This window comes from Pelophylax lessonae, assembly GCF_965119305.1.
Source record: "Pelophylax lessonae genome assembly, chromosome: 2".
Classification (NCBI taxonomy): Eukaryota; Metazoa; Chordata; class Amphibia; order Anura; family Ranidae; genus Pelophylax; species Pelophylax lessonae.
Window position 1 is genome coordinate 98,381,237 of NC_138769.1, and position 18,429 is coordinate 98,399,665.

Here is an 18,429-nt window from a genome sequence, read left to right on the forward strand (position 1 = left end):
TATTTTTAAGCCGCCTCTGGTAAGTACATTACCATTAGGCATGCACAGTGGTGAGGTGGAGGCTCTCTACTTGGTCTATGCAAGTTGCCGGATGATCTTTATTACTTGAATGACATTTGGACTATATACCTGGGTGCATGAAGAACTTTCAAAAGTTTTATTTGTATAATTTTTGTTGCATTGCAGGACTGCAATTTTTCCCTCCAATTTATATTCTTGGACTCATATGTCATTATGTGTCAATTTTAGCACCACATTAGGTATATTTTGGATATACCATTAGCGCCACTAGTGGATTCTTGGGAAGTGTTATTATTAATTTGTTTCTTTGAATACACCATTCTTAATCTGTTTTGTTATTATAGTGGCAGCTATTTACCTTGCTTGCTGGGAATTCTTTTTCAGTAAGAAAGTTTATTACTATATTCGCTTTTCAGTGCGCTGGGTGAGTAGATTTTATTCTACTCCTATTTTATACTGCGTGCATGCGCTAGAGTTCCATCATCATTGGAGGCCCAGTGGCCGTAGAGGAGCTATGGTGGACTCAGAAGAACGGGTGAAGAATATGGTATCAGCGGGAGATGGAATAAAAAAAACCCCACCCTCCTCACCCAGTGGACTTTAGTTTAATTTTTATTATACCCTTGTTATCTATTTGTATCATTATCTGCAGTCTTGAAAACATCCCTAGAAGCACACGTCTTATCCTCTGCCTAGCAATAAGGAACATTTAAGATATTAAAAAAAAAAAAAGTGATTCTCTATAATTCATCGTTGGAGATCGATAACTAGCAAGATATGCATGAGTCTCCTACTGAACTTTGGATGGCTAGGAGAGAATTACTGTAATAACTGGAGAAGGCTCAAGAGGGTTTTATAAAGTTAATGGAGTTTATCTTAGCAGATACTTACTTTGTGCTGCAGCACTCTGGATAGTCCCTCATGGAGCAGGGCTGTTGATTGGAGCAAAGTGCAGGGGGGTGTGTTGGACTGCTGGAAAACCAAGCAGAGCAGCAGTCCGACTATTTTAACCCCTGCTGCAGCACAATGTATGGAAAAAAAAAAAAAAAAAAAGAAACCCAATCAGAATGTATTACTGTAGATGCAGACTGACTGCATTACAGTAATAAATGGAGAACAGGAAGTTTGCCCTAGATGTCCTACATCCCCTGGTGAGGAATCATAGGTGGGGAAACAGGACACAGGAGGGCTTCATATTCAGGTGAAGTAGTGAATTTGGTCCAGTAGAACCTGGGTCTCCAGATTCTGTCATGTGTGCGTTTGCTAGAGAGAAGGTCTTCCATTTGATGGATTTAAAGTGGTTGTGAAGGCTGAAGGTTTTTTACCTTAAAGCGGAGTTCCACCCAGATTTTTTTTTTTTTTTTTTAGATAAAAATACCCTTAGGACAGTCAGGACTAGTGCATTTAAGCAACTATAGCCTCTGAACTGTCCCCTATTTAGCTTACCTGCAGGATGAAATCCTTACCTTGTAAATTTCTTGTCCAGCACTGCCATCTGCAGTGTGGGCAGCTGAAGCCGCAGTGTCCCTCTTCGTGTCCCTCTTCGTGGATGTTGGGAGTCCCAGAATGCCCTGCCTCGTCAGTTCCGGGGCAGGCACGTCATCCCACAGCTGGTTCTGCGCATGCCCAGAAGCTGTTATCATTCATTCAGCAGGGAATGACGTGCCTGAACTGAAAGTGACGAGGAACACCGGTGCAGGCGCATTGACTCCTGGGATTGATGACTCATCTCCCAGGAGTCAATGCAAAGGAGGAAGTGACGTTGGCAGCCGTGGCCACAGAAGGAGGAAGTGGAAGGAAGGTAAGTTAATTTTCATTAAAAATAAGGTAAGTGAAACAAACAAAAAAAAATAATTATCCAATTCTTTTTCAGGATATTTTAATGTAACTGATGCTGTAAACTTCAAAATTAGGGTGGAACTCCACTTTAAAAAGCAGCTCCAGTATCCCCCCACAAAAATAGATGTCAGCAGCTACAAATACTAGATCTGTTGACTTTTAATATAAGGACACTCACCTGTCCAGGGATCCAGCTATGTCTGCACCAGAGCATATTTTTTAATCGGCTCCGGGTGCAGACATCAGCATCTTCACTAGGAAAAACCGGCAGTGAAGCCTTCAAGCTTTACAGCCGGATCCCTACTGCGTATACGCGAGTCATGCTGCGCTTTCTGAATGGTCCTGCGGTCTTCTGGGACCTGTGTGTGTCCCAGAAAGCAGCAGGGGGGCAGATATACTAGTATACTAGTAGATCGCTGTAGCGATCGTACCTAAAAAGTGGGAGTGGATACCTGTCAAAACCAGGTGCCCGCTCCCTCAAAGAGTGCCAAATGTGGCAGTGGAGGGCCTGAACAAGCGGAGCTTCCCCTTTTGGGTGGAGCTCCGCTTTAATCATTTTCTGCATTAGGGTAAATAAAAAAAAAATTATCTAGATCCAGTGATGAACACACAAAGCCAGCTCGGGAGCGAGCATGCACAATTGCCCCTAGAGCAAGCAGCTTGCTATGGGGGCATGGAGCAGAGGGGAGGAGCCAAGAGCACCAGTGGGGGACCCTAGAAGTGGGGGATTGAGGTTGCACTGTGCAAAAACCACAAAAAAAATATGTATGACATGTTTGTAATTAAAAAAAAAAAAAAAAAAAAAAAAAAAGTTTACAATCACTAACTTGACTTAGCTATCCATGCAGTGATATGTATGGAATGCAACTTTTGGCAGCATTCATTAAACGAGGTGGTCTAGATCTCTTGCATACCTTCCTGGGGAAAGTGTTATGCTGTAGCAAGTAGAATGCAGGTTCCTTTGGGGGGGGGGGGACATTGTCCGTAAATGGCCTCAGTTTTTTCCGAGTCACTGAACAGGAACAAGCATGCGGCCCAAGAGAGCCTGAAACAGGTCAGAACTTCTAGTTTTCTGGGAAAGAGATCACTGGACAGCCAGAAGACTAGCATTTTTTGAGGAAAGAGGTCATTAATAGCAGGCTCCATGCTTCCTGTAATTCTGTCATACAGGGTGGGGCAGTATAAGGCACATCACAACAGAAACCGCTGGCGTCTCACCTGTTCTGTTTCCACAAAGTTGGCCACCTGGCCATTATCATTGGTGCCCCGTACGTTGAACCTTGTCCCTGCGCGCTCACAGCTCAGGCGGGAAATAATACAAGCCTTGGCCTGCTTATGTGCTGCATAAATGGTCCTGATCTCCACTCCCCCACACATAAGACGCAGGAGCCAGTCGTCACAGTTCACTCCATAATGCTTCAGGTGTAAGTGCAGAGACTGATTCCTAGGGGACAGACAGATTACAAAGGATTTATTTTTTACAATAACTAGTTTAAAAAAAAGGCCTATAGGCAGAACATTTTTTCCCATTAGGGAGATTTACCCTCACTTCCTGTCTCATAGCCAAAACAGGAAGTGAGAGGAAATCCCTGTAGTTCTACTCTGTATAGCTAAACCCAGGGCTTTCTTTTTCTCAGAAAAAAGGTGCAGGAACTCAACCACGACCCCCCCCCCCCCAAAAAAACAAACAAACAAACTGGTCAACATTTCACTAACAGTGGGAGGGTCTCAAAGGGGCATCAAATACCAGGAGTGCATTATGTACAGACTACAGAGTTCAGGGGTGTGCTGCGTACAGAGTTCAGGGGTGCACTACACACAGAGTGCAGAGTTCAGGGGTGCGCTACACACAGAGTGCAGAGTTCAGGGGTGCACTACACACAGAGTGCAGAGTTCAGGGGTGCACTACACACAGAGTGCAGAGTTCAGGGGTGCACTACACACAGAGTGCAGAGTTCAGCCTTCTTCCACAGCTGCTTAGTTCTGCATCTCCCATCCACATCTCACTTTTATCACTCTTCTTTTCTAGTACCTCCCCTAACACTGTAGATGGCGTAACCTCTCTCACAGGGAGATCATCCAGTGAGGGTGTCAGCATTCCCACTGCACCCCAGGCACCGGCATCTCTTTTGTCTCCATCCTGCACTTGGAAAACACAGGAAGCCAGACCTGTGTGTTTATGAGTGATAGCGGTAAGTAGTGAGCAGAGGGCCTGAGCCAAAGGTGATTCCACCAAATTCCAGCTGAGAAAAAGCCCTGGCTAAACCCAAGAACAGAAATGGAATATATTGCAGCTTTACCGGTCCTTGGGTGTGGTGGCTGCATTCAATTTTTTTTTCTTTAAAGAGAAGTACAGAAAAATCCTGTTTATCTGGTCAGAATTCCTGTATTTTTGTACCTTTCTGTGTACTGCACTGTAATCCCATATAGTTCAACTTTAACCCCTGGCCGCCGGCAACAAACAAATATGCGGTGTCTCGGCGACTGGTCCTTGGCGTCGAGGGGCCCCATATGGGAGTGAATTGCTGTCCATATAGCTGTGCCGAGGATGCGTGCGGAGCGCACTCCCGGCGCCTAACTGAAAGCTCCCGATCGATGCTTGCGATCAGGAGTTTTTGGGTCACGTGCTCTTAAGCCCCGCGGCATCAAACATCTTAAAAGAGCCCGGAGGCGCAAGCATAAGATAAAGTGACAGCTTTGAGTCTGCTGGGGCTGCTGACTTCACATCCAGTATAGTAGTACACTGTAGCAGTCTCAAGGTCTTTAGAGGTCTACACGAGGGAGGCTTTTGTCACACTCACTCCCACTAGCAGTTAGGGGGGACGGTAAAACTCTGCTTTTTTTAATCTGTCTCCTACGGCTCCCCCTTTAGCTGCAGAGGCAGTGGCCGAAGGAGTAAACATTTTGTGGGCATCATGTTTTACCTGGCAGCCGTGGCAGGACTTATTGCCCCCATCCTTTTTAGTGGGTGCTACCATCTACTGACTGCAACCCTTTCAAGTAACTGGGGCTGCTCACCCGCTATGTGCTATACGCCTGGTTTCAGCACGCTAGTGCGGGTTACAAGGTGTAAAGTAGGTGGAAGTGACGAAACGCATCGGGCGTGGCCAGACGGCGTTCTCATCAACCATAACAATGTTGTAGGAGTATCCAGTGGTACCCGGTCTGGCGTGGAGCTTTGATCTCGGTCCAAAGGTTGCCTATCTCACCTATCTATGTGATGTGCGTTTAATTTCAGTTCTACAAGTGAGTGCATTGTCTGTATTTTTGCTACAATAAAGAAGTATATATGTTATTGCACTAGTGGAGGCTATTTATTGATCTTCCACATGTACCGGAGTCTTGCCTGCCTCGATTTGGAGATTGAAGGGTGATGTTTTTGGAGCCTTGGTTTTTCATGCGATGCAAACTTGTTCATGAGAGAATGAGAATAAGCATACCTTTCTGGTGAGTGTTAACTTCTACCTTACTCCTGGCACAGTGGTGGTGGATTGTGGGGTGACTCTGTTTAACATCACACCCATCAAGACTCCCGGACTGAAACGCACAGTGTTTTAAATTTCAGCTGATGGACTTTTAGGACTATTTTAGTTTGATTTTAAATTATATATTTATCATTCTTTGGTCCATTTTTCCATTCATACTCTTTTTGTGGTAAAGGGGGTAACACCATTATTGCGCTACTGTCATTTGTTTTTGATGGGATTTCATTCTTATAAACCAAATTTGTTTTGAAATTCTCCTTACTGCCTGTCAATTGCTCCCTGAAGAGCAATATGAACGTGGATAGCTCTTCAAAGAGAAAAGCATGTGTGAATGAGCCCTTAAGGAAAAAAACAGGATTTCCCCCCCAGAGAATTCTACATAGCAATACCAGACCCTAGACAGCTCAGCGTACAACCAAGCCCCAGATTCAATGGCCAAGAATAGGATCCAGCCCTACATCACTCAAAACTGAACTGGATTTGGGTTAAACTCTCACTTTTATTTGGGTATACTGTAAGAAAACCCATCCACTAAACTAAACTTCAACATGTTAATTGCAAAAGCAATTTGCATCACTTTTAAAACTGCAGTTTACCTGATGATCCTGCCATAAGAGTCCCCTTTTCAGGCACTTCCTATTAAAGGGTGGCACTGCATTAGTTATACTTCTGCCGTGTCATCCAGGTGGCTTCCAACGAAGACTACAAATGACCATTTTATCACCAATTATGTAGGCATGGTCCGATGTTGTCATTATTAGGAAACCCACTCTGAGAATAGCAATACAGAATACAGCTACCACTGGAATGCTTGTGATGTAACAAAAAAACAACATAAAAAAGGTGAAGACTTTTTTTTTTAATGGCAATTGTTTATGATACACAGTCCAAATTAATTTAAATGATTTAGGGTTTGTATCTACTTTAAAGCGGAGTTCCACCCTGGGAAAGCTTTTTTTAATAAAAATACCCCCGGGACAGTCAGGGCTAGTGCATTCCACAATGGCTAGCCTCTGATCTGTCCCGGGTTGCACTTACCTGCAAGAAGAAATACTTACCTTGAAAAAGTTTTCTCCAGCGCTGCCATCTCAGGTGTGGGCAGCTTGAAGCCAGCGCGATCCTCTTCTGTGTCCTCTTCCGTCTTCTTCGATCCCACGATGCACTGCACCGGCCCCGCCGTAACTTCCAGTGCCACAGCGTCATCCCTGCACAGCTTCTGGGCATGCCCAGGAGCTGTTTAGCAAGGTATGATGGCGCCTGCACTGAACTGACGTCGGGGCCGGTGCAGGCGAATTGATTGCTGGGAGCGATGACGTTCAGCTCCTAGGAATCATCAGTCTTGACTAAAATGCCATTTTAGTTTTAGCCTCTGTTTACATCAGTGCGGCTTCGAAATTGCACTACTTCAGTGCGATTTAAAAGCTGCACATCAGTGCGATTTGCACTGCCAATTTTATTGCAGCTTGCAACTTCATACAACAAAAGTCTACGCAAGTCACAATTAAATCGGAAAAAAGTAGTGCAGGAACCTTTTTCAAAGTCGCTGCGATATGAGTTGCAGCCATTTCAATGGTTCCATTGCCGAGAACGGGTTGCGACTTGTCATGCAATTTAGAACTATCAAATCACATGAGGAAATCACACTGGTGTGCACGGGGTTATTATTTTAGTAATCTAAATTTAGTCATATTTTAGTCGACTAAAATCTCCTGTACATTTTAGTTGTGATGTATAACATATATCACAACGGCTAAATCTGTGTCTGTAGTGCATGTTCAAACCTTAATACCATAAATAATAGGAGATTCGATTTTTTTTTTTACTCCAGGAGTAGATAATGAGTTTAGAAATTCTACAGAAATGCTTAAATAATGCATTACAATTTAACTAAACCCATTCCATTTCAGTCGATTAAAATGATTTTAGTCTACCAAAATTTACTGATTTCCATTTAGTTTTAGGTCTTATTTTAGTTGACTAAAATTGTGTTAATTTCTTCTACGAAAATATTTTAGTTGACCAAATTAACACTGCTTGCAGGTAATCACTTCATTAATTGATGACACCCAAGCAGTTGCAATTAGGAGCAGGACCCTCTGATTACTCCTGCAATGAATTGCATTGTAACTGTACTGTCTGCCTTCATGTTGTAAAGCGCTGTGCAAACTGTTGGCACTACTACTATTGACCAGCAATCCTGGCTGGGACTCTCTCTGGGAACCCCCCATACCCCTCCCCTTCCCCTTCTCACTCCTCTTCACCCCCTGCTGTACCACATCCATTCTTGATACACATTCCTTTTCCTCCTTTAGAACGATTCCATCCTTTAGCAGTGGTCCTCATCCCTGGTCCTCAGGGCCCAGTAACAGGCCAGGTTTGCAAGATATAGTGATATAAAAATATCAGCGCTCAAAACAAATCTAACAGCTGCTGGACACTACAAGGTTCAGTAACACAACCTCACAAACTGGATCAATAAATAGAAAAAACAGTGCAGCGCTAATGTTTGCTGAAAATCCCTAATAGATGGATGAAACAGTAGGTAGAAATGGGAGGGGGGTGGGTCTAGGGATGATAGTCCATGATCAGTGTGGTATCCCGATAAGAGAAATCCAGAGGAGCCAGGTGCAGAAAGAAGTCACACACACCCTCCACCTTCCAGAGTGGCCTCTCACCTCAAGACTCTTAAATGCAGGCACAGCAAAACACTTCTTAAGGATAGAAATCCACAGACTCCAGCCTCAAACCTCTCCTTCCATAGACCAAAGGACATCAGTGGAATGATTCCCCAGGTAGGCTAGGCGCTTCCCAAGCTCATATATGGAGATCTTGTGTGAATCACTCCAGTATCCAAGATAACATAAGAGAAGAAATGCCCAAAATAGTGTAATACTGACTGGTTTATTAAACACAAGCATAACAAAAAAGTGGCCTCTTACTTGGATCCAGAATAATGTGCATCAAAACAATTAGATAAGCAATCCGGCCGGAACAGCGAGACAGTAAAGCTGGCTCCGTCTCGGTCGGTGTCTTCCGTGTCAGCGGGTGACGTCAGACGCTTCCTCCTCCCTCCGCACGCGTATCGCCTCCGTGGGTGGAGGCTTCGTCAGCGGTGATACCGCTGACGAAGCCTCCACCCACGGAGGCGATACGCGTGCGGAGGGAGGAGGAAGCGTCTGACGTCACCCGCTGACACGGAAGACACCGACCGAGACGGAGCCAGCTTTACTGTCTCGCTGTTCCGGCCGGATTGCTTATCTAATTGTTTTGATGCACATTATTCTGGATCCAAGTAAGAGGCCACTTTTTTGTTATGCTTGTGTTTAATAAACCAGTCAGTATTACACTATTTTGGGCATTTCTTCTCTTATGTTATCTTGGATACTGGAGTGATTCACACAAGATCTCCATATATGAGCTTGGGAAGCGCCTAGCCTACCTGGGGAATCATTCCACTGATGTCCTTTGGTCTATGGAAGGAGAGGTTTGAGGCTGGAGTCTGTGGATTTCTATCCTTAAGAAGTGTTTTGCTGTGCCTGCATTTAAGAGTCTTGAGGTGAGAGGCCACTCTGGAAGGTGGAGGGTGTGTGTGACTTCTTTCTGCACCTGGCTCCTCTGGATTTCTCTTATCGGGATACCACACTGATCATGGACTATCATCCCTAGACCCACCCCCCTCCCATTTCTACCTACTGTTTCATCCATCTATTAGGGATTTTCAGCAAACATTAGCGCTGCACTGTTTTTTCTATTTATTGATCCAGGTTTGCAAGATAACTGAAATACATCCCAGGTGATATAATTTGCTGCTCAGTGATTGCAGTACTCTAAGTGTGCATCTCCCCAAGGTAATACTTAAAATCTGGCCTGTTAGTGGGCCCTGAGGACCGGATTTGAGGACCACTGCTTTAGGGTGTTCCTCTACCATTCCAGGCCAAGGCCAAGGTTTGATCTTGTCCCCACCAGCCTTCCCCTTAATAACTCACGAGATGGAATGGTCTCCTTACTACCACGTGGACCACTCCTATAGGAAAAAACTTAGCCTCAGATCAGATGTTGGCCACGTTACTCCCTCTGAGGAACAATTTCCGACACACCATCCACTGAGCTGGTCCCTAACACACAATATAATTGCATTCACTTTTCTTACTGCACAGAATTTGGAGACAAAATCTGTTTTCCTCTAGATGTAAAGAGTGCCCCCTTGTCCTCTGTGTTGACCTTAAAGTGAACAACTCAACACCAAGTTCACTATATGGACACCGTATGGTGATCATACCCCCCCCCCCCCTCCCCTTAATCGCCTCTTCTCAAGAGAGAATAAATTCAGTTCCTCTAATCTTTTCTCATAGCTGAGCTCCTCCATGCCTCTTATCAGTTTGGTTGCCCTTCTCTGTACTTTCTCCAGTTCCCTGATATCCTTTTTGAGAACTGGTGCCCAAAACAGAACTGCATATTCCAGATGAGGTCTTACTAATCTGTACAGGGGCAAAATGATATCTCTCTCTGTGGAGTCCTTGCCTCGGTTAATACGATTGTTGTTTGATTATCAACCTTTTCAGCTTGTGGTTTAGAAACTGTTGGCACTATATAAATCCTGTGTAATAATAATAAAAATAATAATCTGCAGGAGTTGTTAGCCTCCCATTGCTTTATTATTGGACTGCTTCCCACAGCTAAATTGCCATAAACCCCAGCTAGGGTTCCTGCATGTAAATCTCACACAGCCCAATCCACAAATGAGAATGGGGTCTCAATCAAAAATGTTAGCCAATGTAACAAGTTAATCTCTTATTTAGAGTCGGTTCACACTAGCGCGACTTGTCAGGCGACTTGTCAGCCTGACAAGTCGCGCTCCCTCGAGGTCCATTGACCGCTACAGGACCCGTTCTAATAGGAGCGACACAAGTCGCTCCGAATTAGAAAAAGGGTCCTGTACTACTTCGGGGCGACGTCAGAGCGACTTCCATTATGTGAAGTCCGTGCAAGTCGCGCCGAGGTCGCGATGCACATGACTTCACAGGTTCGCCCCCGAAGTCGTGCCGCGGTAGTGTGAACCGGCACTCCATTGCCCAACAAAAAATTTTCAATTTTAGGTACATTTCAATATATATATATAAAAAAAAAAAAAAAGACAGATTTTTAACATGTTCGTAGTATCGGAGATGGATGACAGGTTCCTGGCTGTTATGCTTATCCAAAATCTTTAATACTTTGTGTCGCTGGCCCTGTACAAGCATGCAGATCTGGGGCTCCAACTCCACTTTGATTTTAATTGCTGAATTCTTATTCTAGGTTAGCAACTTAAAGTATTGATGTCAGTGGCAGCCTAGTAATTTTCAGCCAGATCAACAATGGCATCCTCCCGGTTTCCTTCATGAAAGGGTATGCTGTAAAGATCAACACGGGAACTGCCACTACCAAAGTACACTTGAAGATGCAACCTTATTCACTGGACTGGAACACGCGTGTGCATATCACATGTCCTGACACCTAATATACACATGCCCGTCCAGGTCCACTAACTTGCCAAATAGTAAGGGAAGACTATGAATGTCAGCATTGGAACATGCACCTTCCAAATCACGCCTGCAATGGCCGCTTCCACATTTGTTTCTTGACATGCAATTCTCCAATAAGGCTAAAAGAGTAAACACAATACCACAGATGAACCTACCAGAAAAATCGGTTGTCTGTCCTCTGGTCCTGTGTGCTGCGGTGGGCATTGAGGCTGAGGTCCAGACTGACACCCGTAGCAGACCAGGCAAAGTAGAAACTGCCGGAGTTCAGCACCTTGCGGACCTCAGACATCCGATCTTCTTCCGCAGGATCGATTCTTAGGGAGATGAACTCCGTGGAGGTGACACGAAAGACTTCAGAGTCTTGAATCTTTCCTACTGACATACAGCCTGTGACCACCACCAGATAATGGGACATTGTCTCCCCTGGAAGAAATGACATCCATTATGTAAAGAGACCCAGTCACCAACTTAAAAAGCTGCAGGTAAAAGCATAAAATCTCAAGTATTTGAAATACTTTGTAAAATGTTTATTCGCCATGAATGGTTTCATGGCCCAGCTTCTATACCCCTCCCTTCCCAACCTTTTATGTAGCTGCTGGAGGAAGAATAGAACAGCTTCTCACCTAATCCCAAGGTTGCTTGGGGGTTCCTTGAACAAGGAGCCCCTTAGATTACCGCTTACACCAATGATCGTTCTAGTCATCTGTAAGGCTTCATTCCCACATGTGCGACTTATCATGCAACGTTGGACATCAAAATCACACGAAAAGTCTTTCCCCTTGTTTTCCAATGATAACCATTCATATACAAGCACCTTAACCACTTGCCGACTGCTCACAGTATATTTACTGCGGCGGTCAGCCCCTCACAGGCAGAGCGACGTAGTACTACGTTGCTAGCCTGTGAGGGTCTAGGGAGAGAGCGCGCGCGCCCCCGGAGGCACGCTCCCACTCCCCCCCGCGCGTGTGACCGGCGGACCCGATCGTCCGCCGGTCACTTGCGATCGTCGGTGGAGAGGGAGAAAGGCAGGCGGCTAATGTAAACAAGCCGTCTGTCATTCTCCCCGGTGTATGAATGGTGATCATACGGTTCTACTATGTAGAACCGTTGATCACTGTTCATACATCTCAAGCCACAGCCAATCACAGTTAGAATCACGCCCCTAGGGACAAACATAGCCCCTCCCTCTCAAAAAAAGTTAACCCCTTCACTGCCAGTGTAATTTTACAGTAACAGTGCATATGTATAGCACTGATTACTGTAGAAATGTCACTGGTAACTCCAAAAGTGTCAAAAATGTCAGTCAAGGGTCCGATCTGTCCGCCGCAATGTGGCAGTACCGCAAAAAAAAAAAAAAAAAAAAAAAAAAAAAAAAAAAAAAATCGCAGATCGCCGCCATTACGCGTTAAAAAAAAAACCAACAAAAATGACAAAAATCTTTCCCTTTGTTAGTAAACGCGATAACTTTTGCGCAAACCAATCAAAATACGCTTTTTGCGATTTTTTTTTTTACCAAACATATGTAGCATAAAACAAATTGGCCGAAAATGTTAAAAAAATTTTGATTTTTAAATTTTTTTGGGGGGGGGGGGGGATTTCATATAAAAAAAATGTGAAAAATATTGTTATTTTTGCAAAATTGACGCTCTTTTTTTGTTTATAGCGCATGATCAAAAAAAATCGCACAGGTGATCAAATACCACCAAAAGAAAGCTATGTTTGTGGGAAAAAAGGACGACAAATTCGTTGAGTACAGCATTGCACGACCGCGCAATTGTCCGTTAAAATCACGCAGTGCCGAATCGCAAAATAGGCCCTGGTCAGGAAGGGGGTAAAATCTTCCGGGGCTAAAAGTGGTTAAAGTTGCAGCGACTTCAAAAGTAGTTCATGTGCTACTTTGGCTCGACTTTCATGCAACTTGCCACAGGCAACAATGTTAACCATCAAAATTTGAATGAAAGTCGTACCTGAATGTTATACAATGCAACAGTTGTGCAACAGCTGTCCATTATCGATGGTCAAAGCCATATCCATGTTGCACCCATCCAAAGTTGTATCAAAGTTGCACTCCAACTATGGAGTCATACAAGTTTGAATAGAGCCTTAGGGGGAATCCTTTCTAATAAACACAAGTGTAGAAGCATTCTCTTCGTTGACCCTTTAGCTATGTACCATGATCTGTAGATATAATAATTACTAGTAGGGGTTCCCTGGGGCTGCAATAGTCCAACCATCTGCTAATAATAATGAGAGATTATTTTTGTAAAAAAGGGAACCTAAGCTTTATCTTACACTGTCCTAATTTTCCTCTCCTACAATATACTCTGAACAGAGGCGACTTATTAATGGCTCCAGGAACCCCACTGAGGCTGATGGGATTAGTAGTTTACACAAGTATTCATTGGGCAAGCAGAAGCATAAGGTTGTGTGTGCTTTCTTTTAAGCTCTCAGGAAGTGAAAAGGATGGAGCATTTCTGGCAAGATCAACAGGTCATTTCTGTACTTGCTGAAAGTATTCTTAGCCTAAAAAAAAAAAAAAAAAAAAAGACTGTGGCCAACAACATCAAAGGGCTAGTAAACTGCAATAGATTAAGTTTTTGTTTTAGATATGTTTTATCATTCAGTTTGTATGACCATCCTAGATGAAAGGACACCGGAAGGCAGGTAAAATAGTCCAATTTAAAGGAAACTTTTTGTGCCTGGAGTGATCAGACCTTATTTACCCCTTCTAAGCCTATCCTTGAATAACAGGAGCTGTCGTATAATTACTTGCTGCAAAAGTCAGACACATTTCAGACTTAAATATGTACAGTATAAAGGGGGAAATAATTATTTGATCACCTACAGATTTTGTAAGTTTGCCCACTTACAAAGAAATGAAGGGTCTCAAATTTTTATCATAGGTGAATTTTAAATGATAGAGACAGAATATCAACCCAAAATCCAGAAAAATTACATGATACAAATATTATAAATTGAGTTGCTGTTCAGTGAATAAAAAATGGATTTTTGTAAAATCTTACCGTAAAATCCTTTTCTCTTAGCTCATTGACAGACGTAGTCCTCGGTGATACAGCACCTTCGGGTTATGTTGCCTCCACAGGAGCAGGACTAGACAGGAAATTAAAATGCTCTGGCCACACCCTAGGGGCAGTCCCAGAGGGTATATCCTCTCTCTCTCTGCCTCAGCAAATCAGTTATGTCAAAAAGCAGTCTTTAGAGATTTTAACCCAACCCAACTCAAAAACAGAGGGGCGGGGACTACGTCTGTCAATGAGCTAAGAGAAAAGGATTTTACGGTAAGATTTTACAAAAATCCATTTTTCTCTATCGCTCATTGACAGACGTAGTCCTCGGTGATACAGCACCTTCGGGACGTCCCAGAGCAGTATCACAAATGAGGGGTGGGAAAATGGAAATCAAATCCCAATCTAGAAGGCCCAACCGGTGCCAACTAGAAGTTTACAATGCTCATCCTTAATGATGAGACTCAACAAAAAAGACATTTTTCAAACAGAAAAAAACTCTCGAGGTAGACCACCGGTCTCCTCAAATTGCGGCCTGCAAAACCTTGCGGCCAAATGAGGCATCCGCCGATGCCGTCACATCAATTTTATAGAATTTTGTAAAGGTATGTACCGACGACCAGGTGGCCGCCTTACATACCTGGACCACTGACGCCTGATGGCGAAAGGCCCAGGAAGTACTGAGCGCTCGAGTGGAGTGCGCCCTAACAGGGAACGGAGGACTCTGACCCTTAATAGAATAAGCCTGTACCACCGTCTGTCTAATCCATTTGGCAATGGTCGCGGCAGATGCAGGCAAACCCTTTCTGGGGCCATCCGTGATCACAAAAAGTGAATCCGTCTTACGGAACGATTCCGTAGCTTTCAGGTATATTCTGATTGCCCGAACCACATCCAAGGAATGCAACGCATGTTCCCGATGATGCTTGGGCTGAGGACACAAGGAAGGTAGTACAATATCTTCATTCAGATGAAAATCTGAAACCACCTTAGGAAGAAAGGATGGCTTAGGATGAAGTACTACCTTATCCCTATGAATCATTAGGTATGGGGACTGGCATGATAATGCAGCCAGTTCTGACACCCTGCGAGCAGAAGTGATAGCCACCAAGAAGGCCACCTTCTGGGATAAAGTAAGCAAGGGAATTTCCCTGATGTTTTCAAAGGGAGGTTTCTGTAGAACCGACAAAACTAAATTAAGATCCCAGGGCGGTAAGGGCGCGCGGACTGGTGGAGCCAGGTGCCGCACCCCCTGGATGAAATTCCGCACCAAGGACTTGGTAGCTAAAGGTTTCTGAAAGAAGATTGCTAATGCTGAAACTTGACCCTTGATGGTGCTCAAGGCTAGCTTCTGCTCAACCCCTTGTTGCAAAAAAGCCAATATTCGAGTCACCGAATAGGTACGTGGAGGAAATCCTAAAGATTCGCACCACGCAATATAAGTCTTCCATGTGTGATAATAGACCTTGCTGTAAGTCGCTTTCCTTGCTTTAATAAGGGTAGGAATGACTGAAGCTGACAAACCTCTGTCCTTCAGTACTTGGGTCTCAATGGCCAGGCCATTAAAACCAGCGACTGTAAAGCACGATGGTAAATTGGTCCTTGAGACCACAGACACTCCCTGAGACGAAGTTCCCACGGAACATCTGCGACTAGCCTGTCCAAGTCGGCCAGGCCGGCTTGACGAGGCCAGCCTAGAATTTCTAGGACCACTGATGCTGACTGGATCTGAACCAGGCGTCCCTAGAGCTATCTGGCCCCGACCATCCGAGAAAGTCTGGTCGTTTTCTGTTCCCACACATTTATCAGATACCCGATTGCTATCAGGAAGGGTGATCTTTTCTGGTTGAACCTCAGGGACCGAAGTCACCCGGCTAGAGGCTTCTTGGCCTGTCTGGTCAACCAGATCCGATTCCTGTGGGGAATTGAGACTAATCTTAGGAAAAGGTAAAGGAAAAGATCTATTCAGGGAACGGTGACTACCGCTCCCTGTAGTACTTAAATGTTGGAAGGGAAGAATCGCACCGGTAGTAGTAGTTGATGCTCGATCTAATGTCCTGAATACCGGTGAAAACGTCCCCCCACCCTCAAACCGGGTGGGGGCGCACCTTCAGGCTGTGTACTCCTTTGCTTCGGGTTTGGCTGAGTTGGTCCTCTGTTTGTCCGACCAGCCTTTCTTGAACCCTCCTGGAGGAGTCTTGCCTTTCCCGCTTGTTCCAGCCGGGCGTGCGAACCCTTTATGGGCGGTAAAGAAAGGTCCTCGCTTGTTGCGAGGTCCCTTAGCTTTAGCAGCCTGTGGCAAAAAAGTGCTCTTGGCCCCAGTGGCATCCTTAATGATTTCATCTAGGGTGGCCCCAAATAGACGATTCCCCTGAAAGGGGAGATTCGTTAAGGTCTTTTTGGAACCTAGGTCAGCTGACCAGCATTTTAACCACAGCACACGTCTGAGGATTACCGCTGACATAGATGCATGCCCTAATAGGGGAGTAGTGTCCAAGGCTGCGTCACAGATAAACTGTAGCCCTTGTATAATCTGTTCCATCAAATCAGATGTTTCCTGGGGAATATCTTTTCCCCTAAGGTCTTGGCGTACCAATCTCGCCCATTCCGTAAGTGTCTGGGAAACTAGACCAATAACAATTACTGGTCTAAATGCTGACCCTATCAGAGAGAAGATAGTGCGGGACTCTGCTTCCATCTTTCGATCCACCGGATCCTTAAAGGACGAAGTGTCCTCCACTGGGATAACCGTGGCTTTATTCAGCCTGGAAATAGGTGGATCCACCACTGGTGGTACCGTCCATTTCTTAATGATGGATTCCTCAAACGGATAGCATCTAGCAATACGCTTGGAAATATTAAAGGTACGTTTAGAATGCATTCTCCTTTAATCTTATTACCAAAGCACTTGGGTACAGGAAAAACCTTCACCGTTTTGATGGGCTTGTTAGTACCAAAAGGAATCTCTGTATCAGTTGCTTCTGCCGGTAAAACCTCAAGTTTTAAGGTTTCCTGCACTGCCACAACTAGTGCGTCCACCAATGCTTCTTCCTGAATTATAGCAGGAGAAGAAACGTCCTCCTCACTGTCTGAGGGAGCTTTACCTGAGGTAACAGCCCTTGCAGAGGGACCTGCAACTGCAGTGACCATCTCTGAATCTGAGTCAGAGGTGTCAGATAATATAGGGGTAGGCGGGGGTCGCTTCCTTGACCCTCGTCCCTGACAGGCCGCCTCCACCCGAGCCACCATAGACTCCAAAATTGCTGTAAATGCCTCTACACTCTGTGCACCGGCGGGTCCCGTGGCCCCCTCGAGGGAAACAGGTGGGGGAATTTGTGTGGCAGGGTCCATGATTATTCCAGTAACTTCCCGGATAATATAATTCAAAAATAAAAAACTTTTTTTTTTTTTTTTTTCAGACCCCCAGCGCCACAAAAGCCCCTTAGTGTTACCTGCTAGGGATCCCTATCGATCGAGAGAGAGAGAGAGATAGACCCCCAGGCTCACCACTTGATGCTCAGAGTTTAACTGCAACAGGTTACAGCGCTGTCTTGACAAACAGGAAGTCTTTTGGCTGGCTGCCCAGGAAGAAAAGAGGCGGCTCCGCCTCTCTGCACGCCTTCCGGCGCCTCCCCTAGCTCCACGAGGTGTTTGGATCACCTCAAACATGGCCGCCCCCATGCTGGAGACACGAGGCTACGCCAAAATGGCGGCTCGTGCAATCCAGCAAAAAAAATGGCGGCGGCCTGTACCGAATAGCGGTGTGCTGCAGGGCACACAAACACTATCTCTGCATGGGGATTTTTGGCGTGGTTGGCGGTACCGGCCCTGGCGGACCTCATGGCCGTTCGGAAGGCCTGCTATAGCTGGAGATTTGACTAGGAAGGCAGTCTACATGTCCGTGGCTTCTGACTGGTAGGTACCTTATTCTTATCACAGTAAGATTCCCAGACTGCCACTGATTACAATCTTTTAAACATGTATACAATTAGATTGTTAGCTCCCAAACCAAGCCTCCTGGCTTTTTGCACATAAAATCACACTCAAAGTAGGGGGATCTGTGCCATGTTATAGGATAGAGGGGGACTCTATCTTACCATACAGAGAGGGGCCCGCGTTCACCACAAGACCCGTCAGGGGGAAAAGGGGGAACATACTACTCACCATACCGGAACCAGGCGGGCACCAACTCCTGACAGTACCCCTCTCCACCGGGGCGGGAGGGCTGTCGACCAATACGGACGCCGTGACTCATGGTCTTTGGCGTTTCAGCGAGACGTTTAACTCGCGGGGTCAGTCCCTTAATGGGACTTTGTCGCGGCCGACCCAGCGCGGAGCTATGGCCTGCACGCGCTCGTAGGCTGAACTGGGGTGACCACCGGATCTCAACATCCAGCCCGTCGCCCAGTTCAGCTTTCTTGCTTGAAGATCTCACAGGAACACTGGAGAAAAAAGCTGTCTAAAAAATCTTTTTAAGAAAAAAATCTTGCCAGGACCGAAGATCCCAGCAAGGTATCTAGGTCTTTACTCCTAACT

General features: G+C 45.2%; 1 protein-coding gene across 7 annotated transcripts in view; it reads right to left on the bottom strand.

Moving 5' to 3' along the window:
- Positions 1-18,429, bottom strand: part of SYNJ1 (synaptojanin 1) — a 241,674-nt gene that overhangs the window by 139,748 nt on the left and 83,497 nt on the right. For all 7 annotated transcript variants that reach the window (XM_082247651.1, XM_082247654.1, XM_082247652.1 and 4 more), the window contains exons 4-5: positions 11,023-11,290; positions 3,079-3,304 (exon numbers count right to left, since the gene is read on the bottom strand). In XM_082247651.1, the coding sequence (XP_082103777.1) occupies positions 3,079-3,304; positions 11,023-11,290 (494 nt within the window). The remainder of the gene's footprint in view (positions 1-3,078; positions 3,305-11,022; positions 11,291-18,429) is intronic.